Source organism: Ovis canadensis, chromosome 3, assembly GCF_042477335.2.
Source record: "Ovis canadensis isolate MfBH-ARS-UI-01 breed Bighorn chromosome 3, ARS-UI_OviCan_v2, whole genome shotgun sequence".
In the NCBI taxonomy this organism is placed as follows: Eukaryota; Metazoa; Chordata; class Mammalia; order Artiodactyla; family Bovidae; genus Ovis; species Ovis canadensis.
In genome coordinates, this window is record NC_091247.1 from 224,421,110 (window position 1) to 224,439,606 (window position 18,497).

The 18,497-nt window shown below is 45.4% G+C and overlaps 1 protein-coding gene across 1 annotated transcript; it reads right to left on the minus strand.

Moving 5' to 3' along the window:
* Window positions 1–3,109: 3,109 nt before the first annotated feature.
* On the minus strand, window positions 3,110–13,479 carry SNU13 (small nuclear ribonucleoprotein 13). The gene is made up of 3 exons (XM_069586116.1): window positions 13,342–13,479; window positions 5,234–5,354; window positions 3,110–4,316 (listed from the first exon to the last, which is right to left on the minus strand). The coding sequence occupies exons 1-3, from the start codon at window positions 13,342–13,344 to the stop codon at window positions 4,054–4,056; spliced, it is 387 nt and encodes a 128-aa protein (XP_069442217.1). The 5' UTR covers window positions 13,345–13,479; the 3' UTR covers window positions 3,110–4,053.
* Between the last annotated feature and the right edge of the window lie 5,018 nt (window positions 13,480–18,497).

The following is an 18,497-nucleotide window of genomic DNA, read 5'->3' on the forward strand; positions in this document are numbered from 1 at the left end:
TACTGTTCTATAGTGTAAAAGAGAAAAGATGTCTCCTGTGCATCCAAAGAGGCCGTTGGTTGTGAGCTTTACTTTCTGTCCCACTGGGAATGCGTTTCCTCCCAACGGAAACATCAGTGAGGGTAGGGAAGAGTGGGACAGTTAAAGGCACATGAACATGCTTTAGGGATGATAATCCTGGTCAGGTTATATTCTGATCCTGTTTCTTTACACGTGTCACGTTAAGATCTAAAGATCAGATTTCAGCAATAATAATAAGGTAACTTGTCTAATTCTTGTACCACTCGCTTCATGAGTACATAGCAACTCCCCTACTCTTGTTGTATTTTCTTAAGATGACATTCAAGTATATGAAGAGATACACATTTTCTGTTGCCCTGAGAATTTGGGTTGCACTGTAAGTGAAATGAGTTATTCCTGTAATTTTTCAGGGGAGCTGTAGGAAGTTCAAGAAGATAAGGAGAGGTTTGATGGGAGAACGGAAAAAGGAGGGGTCCTTGGATCGGGAAAAGGGGAAGAGGAGGGGAGGGATCTCTCCGTGTCTCCCCATACCTTCCCTCCTTTCTCCTCCCTGCCCCTTTCCTTGTTCCTTCTGCAGTTACTGCTTTTGAAGAATTAGCCTGAGAGAAGGAAGGAAAGCACCTGGAAGGGTTTTTATCCTCTGAGGATGGCTTGTAGGTCCTGTGTCTTTGAGACTAGAATGAGCATCTCATGAGGTGAGTGTAGGAAGGAACAGGTTACTCTTGGAAGAGGTTTTCAGTTTTGGATTCTTTGCTCTGAGTTTTATGGATTTTTTTTAACTTCTTTTTGCCTGTGTGTGTTTGGAAAGATGTTATATTCTTGTTTGGATTTCTTTCCTTATTTTGAGGAGAGGGAAAATAATTATCCAATTAGATTCCTTTGAGGAGACAGCAAGATAATGAAAATCATTTAATACAGGAAGTGTTCATTCTTGTTGCTGGGAAATAAGACCACCCCTGCTAAATGACACATTTTTGGAAAACTCTGGGTTCTAGAGAGGGTTACAGTGCCACAGAGGTAGATGGAAATCAGGCTGGCCATCTCAAGTAGGAGGGTAAGAATGAGTGCCACTGCTCGCTGGGCCTTTGCTTTCAAGCTGGTGAGAAGGCAACCTGGAGAGTCCCAGGCTTTTCTGTGCACGCCTGCAGGCCCGTAGGGTCCTTTTCGAAACTCTGTCCTGTTTACAAAATGGAGAGAAGAGTTCAAGGGTCAAACAAAACATGGGTAATGTGAATGATGTTAGAAAAATAACCACTGAGGTCTGTGATAAAGAGCAATTGTGTGATCTCTCTTTCTCTGTAGATTAATGATGCTTGCCTTCTCTGCTGTTGAGCTCCTGGGAGAAAAACCATCATGTCCAAACATAATTTGGTTGGGCTCTTGTAAGCCCACAAGTCATTTAGTAGATTTACATCTTGGCTCCATCACACGCATACAAATGACAGTAGGCAATTTACTTCGCGTTTTCAAGCCTCAGTTTACTGATAAGAATAATAAGGCGGAATAATGAAAATAAGAAAACACGTAAATGGACAAAGTGCTCAAAAGGCACAAACTTACCGAATTTCTTAAGACTGCAAACATGCTTCAGTCCAGCAGGTGGTGGTGACGCACGGCCACTGAGCAAAAATGGCCTGCGCGTGCACGCCGCAAACCTGGCGCCGAGAGCGCGCGGGGATGGGAGGAACGGGGAGGTGCACCTGCCTGAGTGGCAGTCCGCAGAGGCAGGTGGGGGCGGGGCTGCTGGAGAGAACTGCTGCGTCTGTGCTCGTGTGTATATGCCTCCAGGCCCAATGCAGAGGGGACATCTCTTTTAATGTCTTATTAAAAGGGTAGAAGCAAAGCAGGACCATGAAATCTGGGAGAGCCTGGTCATCTACTTCTCCGTTGCCTTCAAACAAAACTCCAGCCTCAAGTCCGTTTGAGAGGGAAACACACACCTATTATAATGGACCAGGAGCTATGACAACTATCCAGCCTTTCTGGTTTGATCCCAAACCATCCCTGAGTGTGTAATCTTCATTGTAACTGACTGTATCACACATGAAAGCCAGTCTTGCCTGAGGTTTACTCTGGACACTCATGCAGCTGGGACCTTCTCACCTGTAGGCCCTGCCAGCACTTCCGCATTCTTCATCACTAGAGCAATTCTGACATGGTCATATTGCTACTTTTAATTTTTTGGCTGCACTGGGTCTTCGTTGCTGCTTAAGGGCTTTCTCTAGTGGCCGTGCTGGGGGGTTACTCTCTAATTGTGGTGCACAGGCTTCTCGTGGTGGCTTCTCTTGTTGGCCAAGCATGGGCTTTAGAACACGCAGGCTCAGTAGTTGTGCAAGGGTTTACTACCCCCTGCCTCATGGTGAAGGAAATGGCAACCCACTCCAGTATTCTTGCCTGGAGAATCTCATGGACAGAGGAGCCTGGCAGGCTACAGTCCACAGGGTTGCAGAGTCAGACATGACTTAGCGACTATACCACCACCACCGCCACCTGCCTCGTGCAATGTGGGATCCCTAGCGGATCAGAGCTCGAACTTGCACCCCTGCATTAGCAGGTGGAGTCTTAACCACTGGATCGCCAGGAAATTCCAGAGGTTGGATTACTTCATCCCCCTTCACCCCTAAATTATTTCAGTCTTTTACGGTATGACACATAAAGATACATATGCTGGAGTGAGCCCAAGAAGATTACTAGCCCAGTAGGAACAGAACAGGTTTTAGCACAACAGGGCAGTTTTAGCTTCCCTAGGAACCCACTGCTGGAGTGGTTACATTCTAGTGGGTAAAGGCCAGGTTTGCTGCTAAACATTCTACATTCTAAGCATACAGGACAGGCTCCTATAGGAATAGATTATCCAACCAAAAATATCAACAGTGCTGAAGTTGAGAAATCCTCTTCCAGAGTGACAGCGACACCTCAATGATTAAGTCTGAATATTCTGAACCGCCAGAAATCATCTGGAAGTGACGGCTTTTGCACAGCTTCCTGGTGAAAACTGAGAAACTACGAGAAACTATTAAGCACTCTAATGCTTCAATCAAGTATCAGCTGGACACCTACCAAGAATCACACTTTCTTTAAACTGGGATATGAATGTATGTATTCTTTATTAGGATGCTCACAAGAACGACACATTAGCACTGTCCTTCTGGTGGGACAGAGAATACACATCTGACCCACATCATAGCAGGAGACAGGCCCAGGGAACGGCTCTCAGAGCTGGTACAAGGGTCCACTGAAGAAACTGCCATTCAGCAAAGCGAGGATGCTTCCTGGATTCCACCATCTCTGCTGCAGCTTCCAGTCAGTCCTCCGTGATGGGCCCAGAATCCTCCATTCCAGAACCTCCTGCCGTACCTTCAAGACCTAGGTCAAGTGGCCCATGTCTCACTCACCCGGGTGCCTCTGGAATTTGGCAGCATGTCTCTTTGGTATGCTGCTGCCCCGCCACCCTCAGGGGGCAAAGGTGGGAGCTGGGGGGAATACATTACCAAAAGCAAACAGCAGGGCACATCAGCAACCGACACTTTGGGCATACACCCAACCACCTCACAGAACACATGCTTCCTCCCCAAATGACACATTACACCCTGCAGAGCAAAGGAAACCCCTCGATGATTCAGATACATGTGCAACGATCCTGTACGCCGGGAACAAGGGGTACAAGCAGACAGTTATGCCATCATGCCCTGCACAGTAGGAAGCAGGCACCTAAAAGCTGGAACCAATTCTCTATCTTGGCTCTTCCCTGCCTTTAAGTGGTGTTATCCAGCCTGTTCCACCTGTTCTGGGCATTAGTTCATTTTCTAAAAGGGAGAATAAGATGGCAGAGAGGAAGGGGAGATTAGGGGAGGGGCTGACAACCTGTAAAACAAGACAACAATACAAAAATGCAAAAACCAAACTGAGCATTAAAATACTTTATAACAACAGAAGGTATCTGGAAACACTACGTGCTAACAGACAATATGACACATAACTCAGGGTGGGGGTGCAGAGGAGTCAGCTGGGAGTGCGGCTGAGGCCACCGGCTTAGACCAAGAGCCTTTCGATGGACTGCTGGATGGACTGGATCTGCTGCTTCAGTTGTGAGCCCTCTTTGATGGTGACGGAGCAGGCGATGACAGGCCTGGAGACCCCGCAGGCTCGCCCTAGAGCCTGCTTGGAGCGCACGAACACATAGGGCACGTTCTTGTCCTCACACAGCAGCGGGAGGTGCAGGATGATCTCCAAGGGCTCCGCATCTGCAGCCATCACGATGAACTCAGAGATGCCTCTGTTGAGGGTTTTGGTGGCTGCGGAGAGAAAGACATGAAGTCAACAGGTGATGCGGGCTGGGGCAGGGAAGGCACAACAAAGCAATTTCCAAGGAAAAGAAAACAGGGGCAAGAAAAATGGGCAGAAATGTCCAGGACTAGGCAATTCTCTGTCCCACAGTGGCCCTGGGAGGAGACAGGGAGCCAAGCATCAAATCTCCAATGCCTTCCTCAAACTCTACATCAAACCCGTCAGTTCTGTCAAAATGCACTCTAAATCCTAAAAAGAGCCCTTCTGTTCCTGTCCTCTGCCACCACACTCCCCGAGCTTCACCAGCAGGAAGCAGTGCAGTGCGGCACTTCTCAAGCCCCGTGACCAAGGATCAGGAGTCCCCATCTTGATCTGCCAGGATCAATACTTTGGAAAGCTCACACCACACGCAACTCACCAAGCAAGCTCAACACCCCTAAGCACTGTTCAAATCCTTATCATCTTATTTAACTTACACTTTTATTTCTGGCTGTTCCGGTCTTCCTTGCTGCTTGGGCTTTTCTCTAGTTGTGGGAAGCAGGGGCTACTCTCTTAGTGGTGGTGTGCGGGCTTCTCACTGCAGTGCCTTCTCTTGCTGAGCAGCACAGGCTCAACAGTCGTAGCACAAGGCTTAGATGCTCAGCTGCGTGTGGGATCTTCCCAGACCAGGGTTCTAACTGTGTCTCCTGCATTGGTGAGTGGATTCTTTACCACTGAGCTACCAGTGAAACCCCCTCAAATGCTTATCCATGACTGCTTATCTATATGACCCAGTGCTAGCCCGCAGGCCACACACGCTGCTGCTCCCCATGGTGGGCCTAATCAAAAGCACCCAGCCCTCTTTCCACCTTGGAAATCTAGGCCAGACCCCAGACAGGGACGGTGCTGTTAACACTCCTCTTGGACCATCCTCTGGTTGCCTTACCCTCATTGGCTCCTTTTCGAAGCTGCTTGTAGTTACATGACTGCTGAACAAGGTCCAGTAGTTTCTTGGTGAGGTGGGCATCTGCAAGAGGGTAGGCCTTTGGATTGACGTCAGCCTCGGTCTGTTGCAGGGAAATCAAAGCACGAGTCAAACTGAACCAGAAGTTGTTCCAGACAAGTCACAAAGAACTTTAACCAAAAACTGAGAGGGACAATACGGAGCTTCCCTACTTCCCCGCGCTCAAACACACACATTTAATTTATTTACTGAACCTAAACAAGTATAATTTATAGAAACCCAGCACAAAGTTCTATTTCCTTTATATTTGAATCTTCAGTTTTCAGTAAGAATCCTGGTTTCCAAAACATCAAAGTATTTTCTCATTTATTCTACCCTGCAATTCACATAAGATAGTTTCAGAGTTGCTATACCAATACTACCTCCATCAACTATAAACCCACCGAGGTCAAAATTTCCTTTTAATCTTACAATATATCCAACTAAAACCATCCAGTCAGAGTACTATATTCAAAAGTTATTCAAACTATATTTTACCTTATGGCTATCAATCTGATATACAATGAAGGTTCCTTTGGAGTAAAAGGCAAATTTGGCCTTGGAATGCAGAATGAAGCAGGGCAAAGACTAATAGAGTTTTGCCAAGAAAATGCACTGGTCATAGCAAACACCCTCTTCCAACAACACAACAGAAGACTCTACACATGGACATCACCAGATGGGCAACACCGAAATCAGATTGATTATATTCTTTGCAGCCAAAGATGGAGAAGCTCTATACAGTCAGCAAAAACAAGACCAGGAGCTGACTGTGGCTCAGATCATGAACTCCTTATTACCAAATTCAGACTTAAATTGAAGAAAGTAGGGAAAACCGCTAGACCATTCAGGTATGACCTAAATCAAATCCCTTATGATTATTCAGTGAAAGTGAGAAATAGATTTAAGGGCCTAGATCTGATAGATAAGAGTGCCTGATGAACTATGGACGGAAGTTCGTGTCATTGTACAGGAGACAGGGATCAAGACCGTCCCCATGGAAAAGAAATGCAAAAAAGCAAAATGGCCATCTGGGGAGGCCTTACAAATAGCTGTGAAAAGAAGAGAAGCGAAAAGCAAAGGAGAAAAGGAAAGATATAAGCATCTGAATGCAGAGTTCCAAAGAACAGCAAGGAGAGATAAGAAAGCTTTCTTCAGCGATCAATGCAAAGAAATAGAGGAAAACAACAGAATGGGAAAGACTAGAGATCTCCTCAAGAAAATTAGATACCAAGGGAACATTTCATGCAAAGATGGGCTCGACAAAGGACAGAAATGGTATGGACCTAACAGAAGCAGAAGATATTAAGAAGAGGTGGCAAAAATACACCGAAGAACTGTACAAAAAAGATCATCACGACCCTGATAATCACGATGGTGTGATCACTCATCTAGAGCCAGACATCCTGGAATGTGACGTCAAGTGGGCCTTAGAAAGCATCACTAAGAACAAAGCTAGTGGAGGTGATGGAATTCCAGTTGAGCTATTTCAAATCCTGAAAGATGAGGCTGTGAAAGTGCTGCACTCAATATGCCAGCAAATTTGGAAAACTCAGCAGTGGCCACAGGACTGGAAAAGGGCAGTTTTCATTCCAATCCCAAAGAAAGGCAATGCCAAAGAATGCTCAAACTACCACACAACTGCACTCATCTCACATGCTAGTAAAGTAATGCTCAAAATCCTCCAAGCCAGGCTTTAGCAATACGTGAACCGTGAACTTCCTGATGTTCAAGCTGGTTTTAGAAAAGGCAGAGGAACCAGAGATCAAAGTGCCAACATCCGTTGGATCATGGAAAAAGCAAGAGAGTTCCAGAAAAACATCTATTTCTGCTTTATTGACTATGCCAAAGCCTTTGACTGTGTGGATCACAATAAGCTGTGGAAAATTCTTCAAGAGATGGGAATACCAGACCACCTGACCTGCCTCTTGAGAAATCTGTATGCAGGTCAGGAAGCAACAGTTAGAACTGGACATGGAACAACACTCTGGTTCCAAATAGGAAAAGGAGTACATCAAGGCTGTATATTGTCACCCTGCTTATTTAACTTATATGCAGAGTACATCATGAGAAATGCTGGACTGGAAGAAACACAAGCTGGACTCAAGATTGCCGGGAGAAATATCAATAACCTCAGATATGCAGATGACACCACCCTTATGGCAGAAAGTGAAGAGGAACTAAAAAGCCTCTTGATGAAAGTGAAAGAGCAGACTGAAAAAGTTGGCTTAAAGCTCAACATTCAGAAAATGAAGATCATGGCATCCAGTCCCATCATTTCATGGGAAATAGATGGGGAAACAGTGGAAACAGTGTCAGACTTCATTGTTTTGGGCTCCAAAATCACTGCAGATGGTGACTGCAGCCATGAAATTAAAAGATGCTTACTCCTTGGAAGAAAAGTTATGACGAACCTAGATAGCATATTCAAAAGCAGAGACATTACTTTGCTAAGGCCCATCTCGTCAAGGCTATGGTTTTTCCAGTAGTCATGTATGGATGTGAGAGTTGGACTGTGAAGAAGGCTGAGCGCAGAAGAATTGATGCTTTTGAACTGTGGTGTTGGAGAAGACTCTTGAGGGTCCCTTGGACTGTAAGGAGGTCCAACCAGTCCATTCTGAAGGAGATCAGCCCAGGGATTTCCTTGGAAGGAATGATGCTAAAGCTGAAAGTCCAGGCAGGAGGAGAAGGGGACCATAGAGGATGAGATGGCTGGATGGCATCACTGACTCGATGGATGTGAGTCTGAGTGAACTCTGGGAGTTGGTGATGGATAGGGAGGCCTGGTGTGCTGCGATTCATGGGGTCGCAAAGAGTAGGACACAACCGAACGACTAAACTGAACTGTGGCAACCAGGAGGAGAAGGCAATGGCAACCCACTCCAGTACTCTTGCCTGGAAAATCCCATAGACCCAGGAGCCCTGTAGGCTGCAGTCCATGGGGTCGCACAGAGTCGGACACGACTCAAGCGACTTAGCAGCAGCGGCAACGAAGGGAGAATACTATATATTTGATATTAACGAATTATTAAATTTGGGGGTATTGTAGTGGCATCGAAGTTGTTGAAATTTCTCATTTTACAGACGCATGCTGTAATACCTATAGATAAAATGCAACCCCATTGGATCCATTGCAAAATAACACGCATATAAAACGAACTCGGTGGTGCCTCGCCTATTCCATTTCTCCTACCCTATTTTCACCTCTCGACTTTTTTTTTATTAATTTCTCATTTGCTTTCCCTGTGATTCTTTTTACAAATATGTATTTTATTATATACATAACCTGGGTGCAGCCCACATTACCATTCCTGAGCATCGAGCAGTTTGCCAGCAGTGATGCGGTCTAACCCTGGGTTTGGAAGCTGGACTGTGGCACGCAGCTTGCGGCACGCGGTGACCCATGGGCAATGGCCCAGTGGATATACTCACCATGTTGAATCCGCCTTGATCGTATCCTGCCTGATCCCCCAAGAGCTTGGAAGCGACCCCCCAACCCACTGCCGCAGAGGAACTAGAAGTGAAATCAGCGGAAGTGACGTCGAGAACCTGCTCGGACCCGGAAGCCTGGTCCCACACACCAACACAACACACTGGGTCAATCTGTCATGGTACCAGGGTGATGAGAAATCAGAGGAAGTTCGAGACTTCCCTGGTGGCTCAGACGGTTAAGCGTCTGTCTACAATGAGGGAGACCCGGGTTTGATCCCTGGGTCGGGAATATCCCCTGAGAAGAAAATGGCAATCCACTCCAGTACTATTGCCTGGAAAATTCCATGGACAGAGGAGCCTGGTAGGCTACAGTCCATGGGGTCGGAGAGTCAGACATGACTGAGCGACTTCACTTTCGAGATGTTTCATGAAGTGGGAAAGATCTCTAATTATTTGCTCTTCTTCATACAGCCAGGTGGCTCAGTGGTGAAGAATCCGCCTGCAATGCAGGAGACTCAAGAGATGCGGGTTCAATCCCTGGGTCAGGAAGATCCCTTAGAAGAGGAAATGGCAAGCCACTCTAGTAGTCTTGCTTGGAAAATCCCATGGACAGAGGAGCCTGGTGGGCTATATGCTTCTTTGTTAGAGTCCGACATGGCCAAGCGACTAACAGTGACTGATCAGGCACATACATTCTATAATCAGCTTTTTCAAATACTACCAAAAAAAAAAAAGAAAGAAAGAAAGAAAGAAAGAAAAAGAAAAAGCCTGCTGGGACAGCATTGATTTGTAGATTTAAAGTAATCCCAATTAGGATAAAACACCTTTAAGATACAGAATCTGTCAAACCAGTTAAGCATATATATTTACTTAACTCTTTAGTGCTTTTAAATAAAGCTTTATAATTTCTCCAAAAGTCTTAGTATCTTTTAGATTTACTCAGATATTTCAGCTTAAGAAAATTCACCCTATTCCTTAATATTTTAAGAACTTTTATAAATGAATTGGCACTGAATTCTATCATATTTTTTGTATGAGATGGATGAGTTAAGACTTTTCTCCTTTATCCTTAAAGTTTTTCTAGTGTTGGTTGCACAAGGTTGTAAATGTAAGAACCACCACTGAGTTATACACTTATTTTTTTTCTACTACACACTTGTTTTTAAAATTGATGCATAACTGACCTATGATATTATGTTAGTTCCAGGCACACAACACTGTTATTTGATATTTCTATACAAACTAATCACCACTGACTTACACACTAAAGAGCGGAACTTTATGGTATGAAATTATCTCAATAAAGCTATTGTTTAAAGTAGGTGTAGTGGCTCAGATGCCACAATGCAGGAGGCCAGGGTTCAATCCCTGGGTCAGCAAGATCGCTTGGAGAATGGGATGGCTACCCACTCTAGTATTCTTGCCTGGAGAATTCCATGGACAGAGGAGGCTGGTGGACCATAGTCCATGGAGTTTCAAGAGTCAGACAGGACTCAGCACCTAACACTTAAAATTTTTCCATGTTAAAAAAGTTTTAGTTAGAAAAACAAAACTTTAGTTTTTCTTACTGAATTATAATTAACATACAATATTAACTTTGTTTCTTTACTATTTATTCAGCCCTCCTACTTCTACGTTAATTCGTTTTGATTCTATTTTTTTCAGGTATTTGTTCCTCTAAGTTTCTATATTTATAGATATCACACTGCTTGTATTTTCTTGATTAATCTCATCAGAGGGGACTTTTCAAATACTCTTCTGATTCTGTCCACCTTACAACAAGATACATTTTCTGTTTCAGTAATTTCTGCTTTTCTTTCATGTTATTTTGTCCTTTTGATATTTTCCTAGCTTTTTAGTGGCCCCCCCATCTTAGGTTCCAATACTTTAGTTGTATGCTACATACTCTGATATTTGGTATTTCCATTATTGTTCAGTTCTGTTTTCAAATTTCCCTTATTACTTTCAATTTGACCCATGAGTTCTTTACATCTTCTTTACACTTTGTTTCTATGTCATCTGCATTTTAGTTGAGAGAATATGGTCTATATTGTTATCAATCTTTATCTTCTATAATTGATGGGTGCAGTATTCACTGGTTTCACTACCACCACTAGATCCACGTTTATTCATAGTGTTATTCACATCTTCTATTTCCATACTGATGTTTTGGCTTCACAATCAATTAAATGCGACATAACTGCATATCTATTTCTTCTTGTAATTATGTCATCCTCATTTTACTTGTACTTTCTTTCTTTCCAGGGTCGTGTACCCACCCCACCCGCCCCCGCCATTTTCCACTCTAGTGATTTGGAGTTATCTTTATTTTTTTGATGGCTACTGAGAAATCACAACTTATGTTTTTAACTCATCAAAATCTAATGCTCACCAATAACGTCACAATTAAGAACCGCCTCTTAAACAGTTAAGTTCCCAGAAACACTTTAATTCCTATCACTCCTCATAAATATACTTTTTAAAATGCCAAGATATTTTTACTGTAGCTTCCAATCACCCATCTCTGGGAACCAGGATTCTCATCTCTTAATAAACATCAAAGGCATAAAAGGGGAAGACTTCAGGAGATCCACTATGATCATCGGTCCCAACACTTCATAGCAAACAAATGGGGAAACAATGGCAACAGTGACAGACTATTTTCTTGGGCTCCAAAATCACTGCAGATGGTGACTGCAGCCACCAAATTAAAAGACGCTTGCTCCTTGGAAGAAACTGAAGTGAGTCACTCAGTTGTGTTCAACTCTTTGTGATCCCGTACAGTCCACGGATTTCTCTAGGCCACAATACTGGAGTGGGTAGTCTTTCCCTTCTCCAGGGAATCTTCCCAACCCAGGTCTCCTGCATTGTAGGCAGATTCTGAAAAGCTATGACCAACCTAGACAGCATATTAAAAAGCAGAGACATTACTTTGTCAACAAACGTCTGTCTAGTCAAAGCTATGGTTTCTCCAGTAGTCATGTATGGATGTGAGAGTTGGCCCATAAAGAAAGCTGAGCCCCAAGGAATCAATGCTTTTGAATTGTGGCGTTGGAGAAGGCTCTTGAGAGTTCCTTGGACTGCAAGGAGATCAAACCAGTCAATCCTAAAGGAATCAGTCCTGAATATTCATTGGAAGGACCGATGCTGAAGTCCAATACTTTGGCCACCAGATGCAAAGGACTCACTGGAAAAGACCCTGGTGCTGGGAACGATTGAAGGCAGGAGGAGAAGGGGACAACAGAGGATGAGATGGTTGGATGGCATCACCAACTGGATGGATAAGAGTTTGAGCAAGCTCTGGAAGTTGGTGATGGACAGGGAAGCCTGGCCTATTGCAAGTCCATGGGGTAGCAAAGAGCTGGACACGGCTGAGCAACTGAACTGAACTGAAAGAGGAGTCACTTTCTTGGTTTAATAAAAGTCAACAACAACGACAACAAAAGTTCCACTCAATTTTAAAGCCAAACCACCGACCTTATAAATAGCAACTGAAAGTTGCTTAGGGTGTATTTATTCACCTTTTAATTTTTCCAAGGGTTAATTAAATGAGTGAATGAATGAAATCTTACTGCTAGACAACTTTAACCCGTAGCTTGATGTCTTTGTTCTCCTCATACACCAGACAGCCAAAACCTGCAAGTTTTGATTTGACAACAAATACTGCATGCTCACTCTCTCCATACCAGGCGCAAAGGCAATTAAATGTATTATTAAACTGAGACCACCTGATTCCAAAACTATTCAAGGAACTCCGAAAAATGAGCACTAGTTTAGAAGGTTCAAGTTCTAGACTCAGCGAATACCAACCTCAAAATGGGGGTGGGGCAGCAGGGAAGATATCCATTGGGATCCAAGAACCGTTAAAAGGATTAAACCTCATTATGAAAGTCGAATTGTTTTTGCAAACTCTTCCCTCCTTACTAAGTGCCGACCAAAACTAGGTACCAAGGCACACGATCTGATTAAAAAGTTGAGACCATCAAGAGTTTTAGAGGAGCCCCGCACGTGGTGCTACCAGGACTTTTGATTTCTGAGGTTACCGCCTCGCAGGAGGAATCTTTCCTGCATTCCAGGCTGGGGTTCCCTCCAAACGCAGGCTCCAAACGCCAAAGGCCCCTTTAATCCCTGGCACACGTAACTTGCGACAGGCACTAGGCGCAGACCCAAGGAGATATCCTTCTCCTGAACCTCAGCATTGGGAAAGTGGAGCTGGGGAGGTTGATCCAAACCCAGGGTTCCACATCATCCTCTAGCGACCCCTCCAAAAGAAATATAAAACCAATAAAATCAAAATTTCTCATTCGACTTTCTACTCTGTCCCACGTGGGTTGGTCCGTTTCTCCCAGGCCAGGCTATGCCCTCTCTCCGCTCACCAGAGGCCTTCGGCCAGGAGCACTAACTGCTGACAGACGCTCCATCACAGAATCCGGGACTCATCTCTAGCGTTCTAACCTCGGATCGGGAGAAAAGACAGTGCTTGGGGTTACTCGGCCGTCCGAGCTCGAACCCCTCACCGAGCCGGCGAGACCGCGCATGTTCTAAGCCGACAAGCTAGTGAGAGAACAGAACCCCGAGTCTCCCACTTCCTGGCTCTTCAACCAGGCGCACGCACTCACCATGGCTGCGGTTCAGTGGCACCGTCCCTCCTCAAGAAGCACAGGCGACGTCAGAAAAGAACTTTCCGCCGAGAAAAGTCGCAGGGAAGAAGTGGAAATGGCCGCTCGCGGCCGGAAGCGGAAATGACGTTGAAAGAGGGCGGCTCTCCCCTTAAAGGACACCAGCGCGGAACGACTTCAGTTCTGGGGGAGGGACCGCCTTTGCCGTAGTTTTAGTGTCGTTCTGTTACCGGTTATTGGCAGGAACAGTGAGTTCAATATCCAAAATATAACACACCAAAACAAAGAATTTTAATGGTGTCATTCCATTGCTAGTTTATTTTGTAGCACATTTATGTGATTTTAATATCATTTTTTTAACTCTACGTGGTAGTAAAGGAATGGTATGGAGATAGTAGTTGATAGTCCTAAATGTTTTCCTTCATATTCAGATATCTTTGTTAAATTTTCTGGTGAAGTGTGGAGTCCACCAGAAGTGGAATCCACCGAGTAGGCAATTCAGTGGAGTAGGGAATTCTTCCGGTTTGGGAATGGAGTTTGAGTTTCTGGCAGGTTGGGTTTGGAGATGTCTAGGACAACCCACTTTCTTCCTGCCTCGCATGCTGCTTTTTCCCTGTGCTGCTCCGAAGTTCCACTATTTAAAGCTAGACTCATGCCTCATCACCTGTAAGAGGTCCTCCTGGATCCCTCACCACCTCCAAAAAGTTCTCCTGGATCTTTAATAGCCCTTACTCCTGTCTCTTCCCAAGACACCAGGCATGTCTTGGGACCATTTGGATCTAGCCAAAAGTAGACCGTAAGGGGTCAGTTCCAGGTATTTCGTTTGGAAACCTAGAAGTAGAGATCCATCAGGGCACTTGGGACTGATGAAGTGCAGCTCTTTAACTTCACAGATACTGAGGCCCAGAGTGGGTACGTTGCTTGTCCGAAGTCACCTAACGACACAATGGCAGAAGCCAGAACCGGACCCTGGGATTTTTGGCTTTCGGCTTGGGTTACTTCCACCACATCTGGTTACTATGCTTGAAAAGCCAGCTGGATAGATTTGAAGTGGCTCCATGGTTGAACTTTTATTACATGAAAAATCCCATCAGACTTCATCCATGAAGTCTATGACATCCACAAATCTATGACTTGTCAAATAATAAAATTTGTCTCCAAATTAAGAAATTCCCACTGATGACTCCTGTTAAAGAGGAGAACCTGTGATTTGGACCCTGCTCCTCATCTTCCTTGGATGCAGTTTTATATTTCCATGTTTGTTTGTTTTTAATATTTATTTGGCTGCACCAGGTCTTGGTCAGGGCTTTCCTTGTGGCTCAGCTGGTAAAAAGTCGGCCTGAAATGCGGGAGACTTGGATTTGATCCCTGGGTTGGGACGATCCCCTGGAGAAGGGAAAGGCTACCCACTCCAGTATTCTGGCCTGGAGAATTCCATGGACTGTATAGTCCATGGGGTTGCAAAGAGTCGGACATGACTAGCGACCTTCACTTCACTTCAGGTCTTAGTTCTGGTATGCGGGATCTTCAGTTGTAACATTCAAGATCTAGTTTGCTGACCAGGGATCAGCCCGGCAGGACCCCTCTCCCCCTATGTTGGGGAACACAGAGTCTTAGCCACTGGACTACCTGGGAAGTCCCCATATTTGCATATTAATTGAACCTATCAACTACCGCTGGAGAAGAGTCTTGAGAGTCCTTAGTCTCAATCCTAAAAGAAATCAGTCCTGAATATTCATTGGAAGGCCTGATGATGAAGCTGAAGCTCCAATACTTTGGCCACCTGACTCATTGAAAAAGACCCTAATGCTGGGAAAGATTAAAGGCAGGAGGAGAAGGGGACGACAGAGGATGAGATGGTTGGATGGCATCATCCATTCGATGGACATGAGTTTGAGCAAACTCTGGGAGATAGCAAACGACAGGGAAGCCTCCCGTGCTGCAGTCCATGGGTCAAAGAGTCAGACACGACTGAGCGACTAAACAACAACAATCAGCTACCACTGTTGGGGGATGTATTATTCCTATTTACAGTCAGAGGTGTCATTATCATTTGTTTTTTTGATGTCTTGCTTTATCACAATTTCAAGTGGTTATTTGGCCTACCTGGCATCTTGGACCATTATACCCCAGATCTCCTAGTAATGACTGATAGGAGCTTGGTATTTTTATGACTATGAGTAGTGAGACAGGAAACTCTACCTAATTAATTCTGTTTCCCAACTGTATAAAATCAACTCATTTTCCATGTTCTCATAGGACTAGCCCACCCTTTCGTAGTTTGCTCTTTCCCTTACTAGTAAGTTAGTAAATGTTAACATATACTCAGAATCAGTTTGTCTGAGAAATTTGTCTTTTACCACGGTTCTGTGCTTAAAATCCTAAATGCTTGCCATGGCTTACGAGGCCTCTCTTCACTGGTTCTCCCCTTCTCATCCTCATGTTGCAGCTTCACCTTCTTTCTCTACCTTCTTCACCCTCCACCTTCTTTCTCTACCCTAAGCACACCCCAGTCTCCCCAAGCCCATCCTTCACCCTCTATCAGGAGTGATGTGCTGTGCTCTTCTGCTCAGCTGACTTGTGTTCATCGCCTCTTCAGTGAAGACTCCTCGATCACCCAGACCAGGTAATTGCCCCTGCTGGATGGACCCAGAAGCCCCCCGCAGTTCCCTCTGTAGCCCTCATTGACTCTGTCTTTATTCAGTGTTTGCCTTTCCAAACACACAGAGTGCTTTCTGACAGCAGGGCTTGAAGCTGCCTTGGACACTTTGGATACCTATTTTTTGGTACTGTGTCTGATCCAAAGGGCGTTCTTCTTTCACTTAGGGATCTTTGGTGACAAGCTGAAAGGAATTTAGAAAAAGACTCTGTAATGGTCAAACTTAGGTCACACCTCCACTCCTTAGCTGTCCTGAGCCTGTGAAAAAGAATCAGCTATAACCTAGGGTAACGTTTAGCCTTTTTCAGAGGTCATGTATGGATGTGAGAGTTGGATTATAAAGAAAGCTGAGCGCCAAAGAATTGATGCTTTTGAACTATGGTGCTGGAGAAGACTCGTGAGAGTCCCTTGGACTGCAAGGAGATTCAACCAGTCCATCCTAAAGGAGACCAGTCCTGGGTGTTCATTGGAAGGACTGATGCTGAGGCTGAAACTCCAATACTTTGGCCACCTCATGCCAAGAGTTGATTCATTGGAAAAGACCCTGATGCTGGGAGGGATTGGGGACAGGAGGAGAAGGGGACGACAGAGGATGAGATGGCTGGATGGCATCACCGCCTGAATGCACATGAGTTTGGGTGAACTCCAGGAGTTGGTGATGGACAGGGAGGCCTGGTGTGCTGCGATTCATGGGGTCACAGAGTTGGACACGACTGAGTGACTGAACTGAGTGTTTAGCCAAGATGCATTGTGTGGTATATTGGGATTTTCTTGTGTTTTTTTAAACTTCATTTATTTATTTATGGCTGTGCTGGGTCTTCATTACTGCACTTGGGCTTTCTCTAGTCATGGCGAGCAGGAAGCTTCTCTCTAGTTGCAGTGCACAGGCTTCTCATTGCGGTGACCTCTCTTGTTGCAGAGCATGGCCTCTGGGGCATGTGGGCTTCAGTAGTTGCAGTGCAAGAGCTTAGTTGCCCCATGACGTGTGAAATCTTCCCAGACCATGGATTGTGGAATCAGTGTCTCCTGCCTTGGCAGGCAGATTCCTAACCACTGGACTATGAGGGAAGTCCTGGGGCCTTAGAATAGAGAGATACTTTCCAAATGGCTGGTAAATAGGTGACACCCTTCTGCTGTAACCCCAGGGACCACTTTTGTGTGTACATGCTCACTTATGTCTGATTCTTTGTGACTCCCTGGACTGTAGTCCATGAGGTTCCTCTGTCCATGTGATTTTCCAGGCAAGGATTCTGGAGTGGGTTGCCATTTCCTCCTCCAGGGGATCTTCCTGACCCAGGGATCAAACTTTCATCTCTTGGGTCTCCTGTGTTGATAGGCAGATTCTTTACCACTGCACTATCTGGGAAGCCCCAGGGACGACTTACAACCTAGAAATTAAGGAGTTAAGGCCTGGCCCATTCTGATTGGCTGATGACCCTGCCTGCTCTGTTATTCAATATTTTGAACATAACCTTTGGGTGAAAGTCTTCAGGATAGCATTTATATTCCTATCAACACTGATCCTGAGTTGGGAAAGTAATCCCCCAACAAAAAAATCAGGATATGCTGGGTTGTTAAACAGGAACACATATGTTCGTTAGGGTGTTCATTAAGTGTTTGGTATTAGATACCTGAAGGACAAATGGATGAAAGTATCCCATAGGAAGAAAGAAATCCAACAGACTGCAGTTTCCATCCCTCCATCAACATGGGGGGAACATAATCTCTTCACTCCAGAGGGCAAGGTGTTTAAGTTCTTCTTCCTCTTAATTCCTTTTGGGCCGTTTCCCGGTGTTGTCCTCATCTATACTGTGGACATATAAGCCAGCTCTGATGTCACGTGCAGCAGCTGGAGCTAAGGCCGCAGCATCAGAAGCCTTTGTGAGGTGGCCTTAGTGACAGCGGTTCTGTGAGGCAGGGGGTACCCCGCCCCGCGGTGGCTAGGTCAGCCGTATCAGCCCTGCCCTCCACCTCCAGAACACCACCTGCCTGACCTAAACCGTGTCATGTTGCTGCCCCTCCTGGGCGCCTGTGCTGTCGTGGGGCCGTTCCGGGGTCCTGAGTGGGAGCCGGTGCGGGGCCTGGTCTCTGAGGATCGCAGCTGCAGGGACCCTCGGTGCTGTGGCAACCTGCTTGTCCTCTGCCTCTTTCTGATCTGGCAGGTCCGGCACTACTGGCATCAGGTCACCAGGACCCACCGCAGCATGAGGAAGTTTATCAAGGTGAGGGGGTCCCACCCACCTCTTTCCCTCCACACCATGATTGTGTCAGTCGTTTGTTACAGGGACCCTGTTCTATGCCCTGTGTACCAGAGGTGGATTCAGGCTGAACTCTGATGAACTCAGAAAGAGCATTTTCTTGCCTCAAAGCCAGCAGTCACCCTGGACTTCTCTCTCCCTCATGCCACGTTTTCAATCCACCTGCAAGTCCTATGGGCTCTACTTGCAAACCATAGCTCAAATCTGATCATTTCTCAAACCCTCACCACATCCTTTTG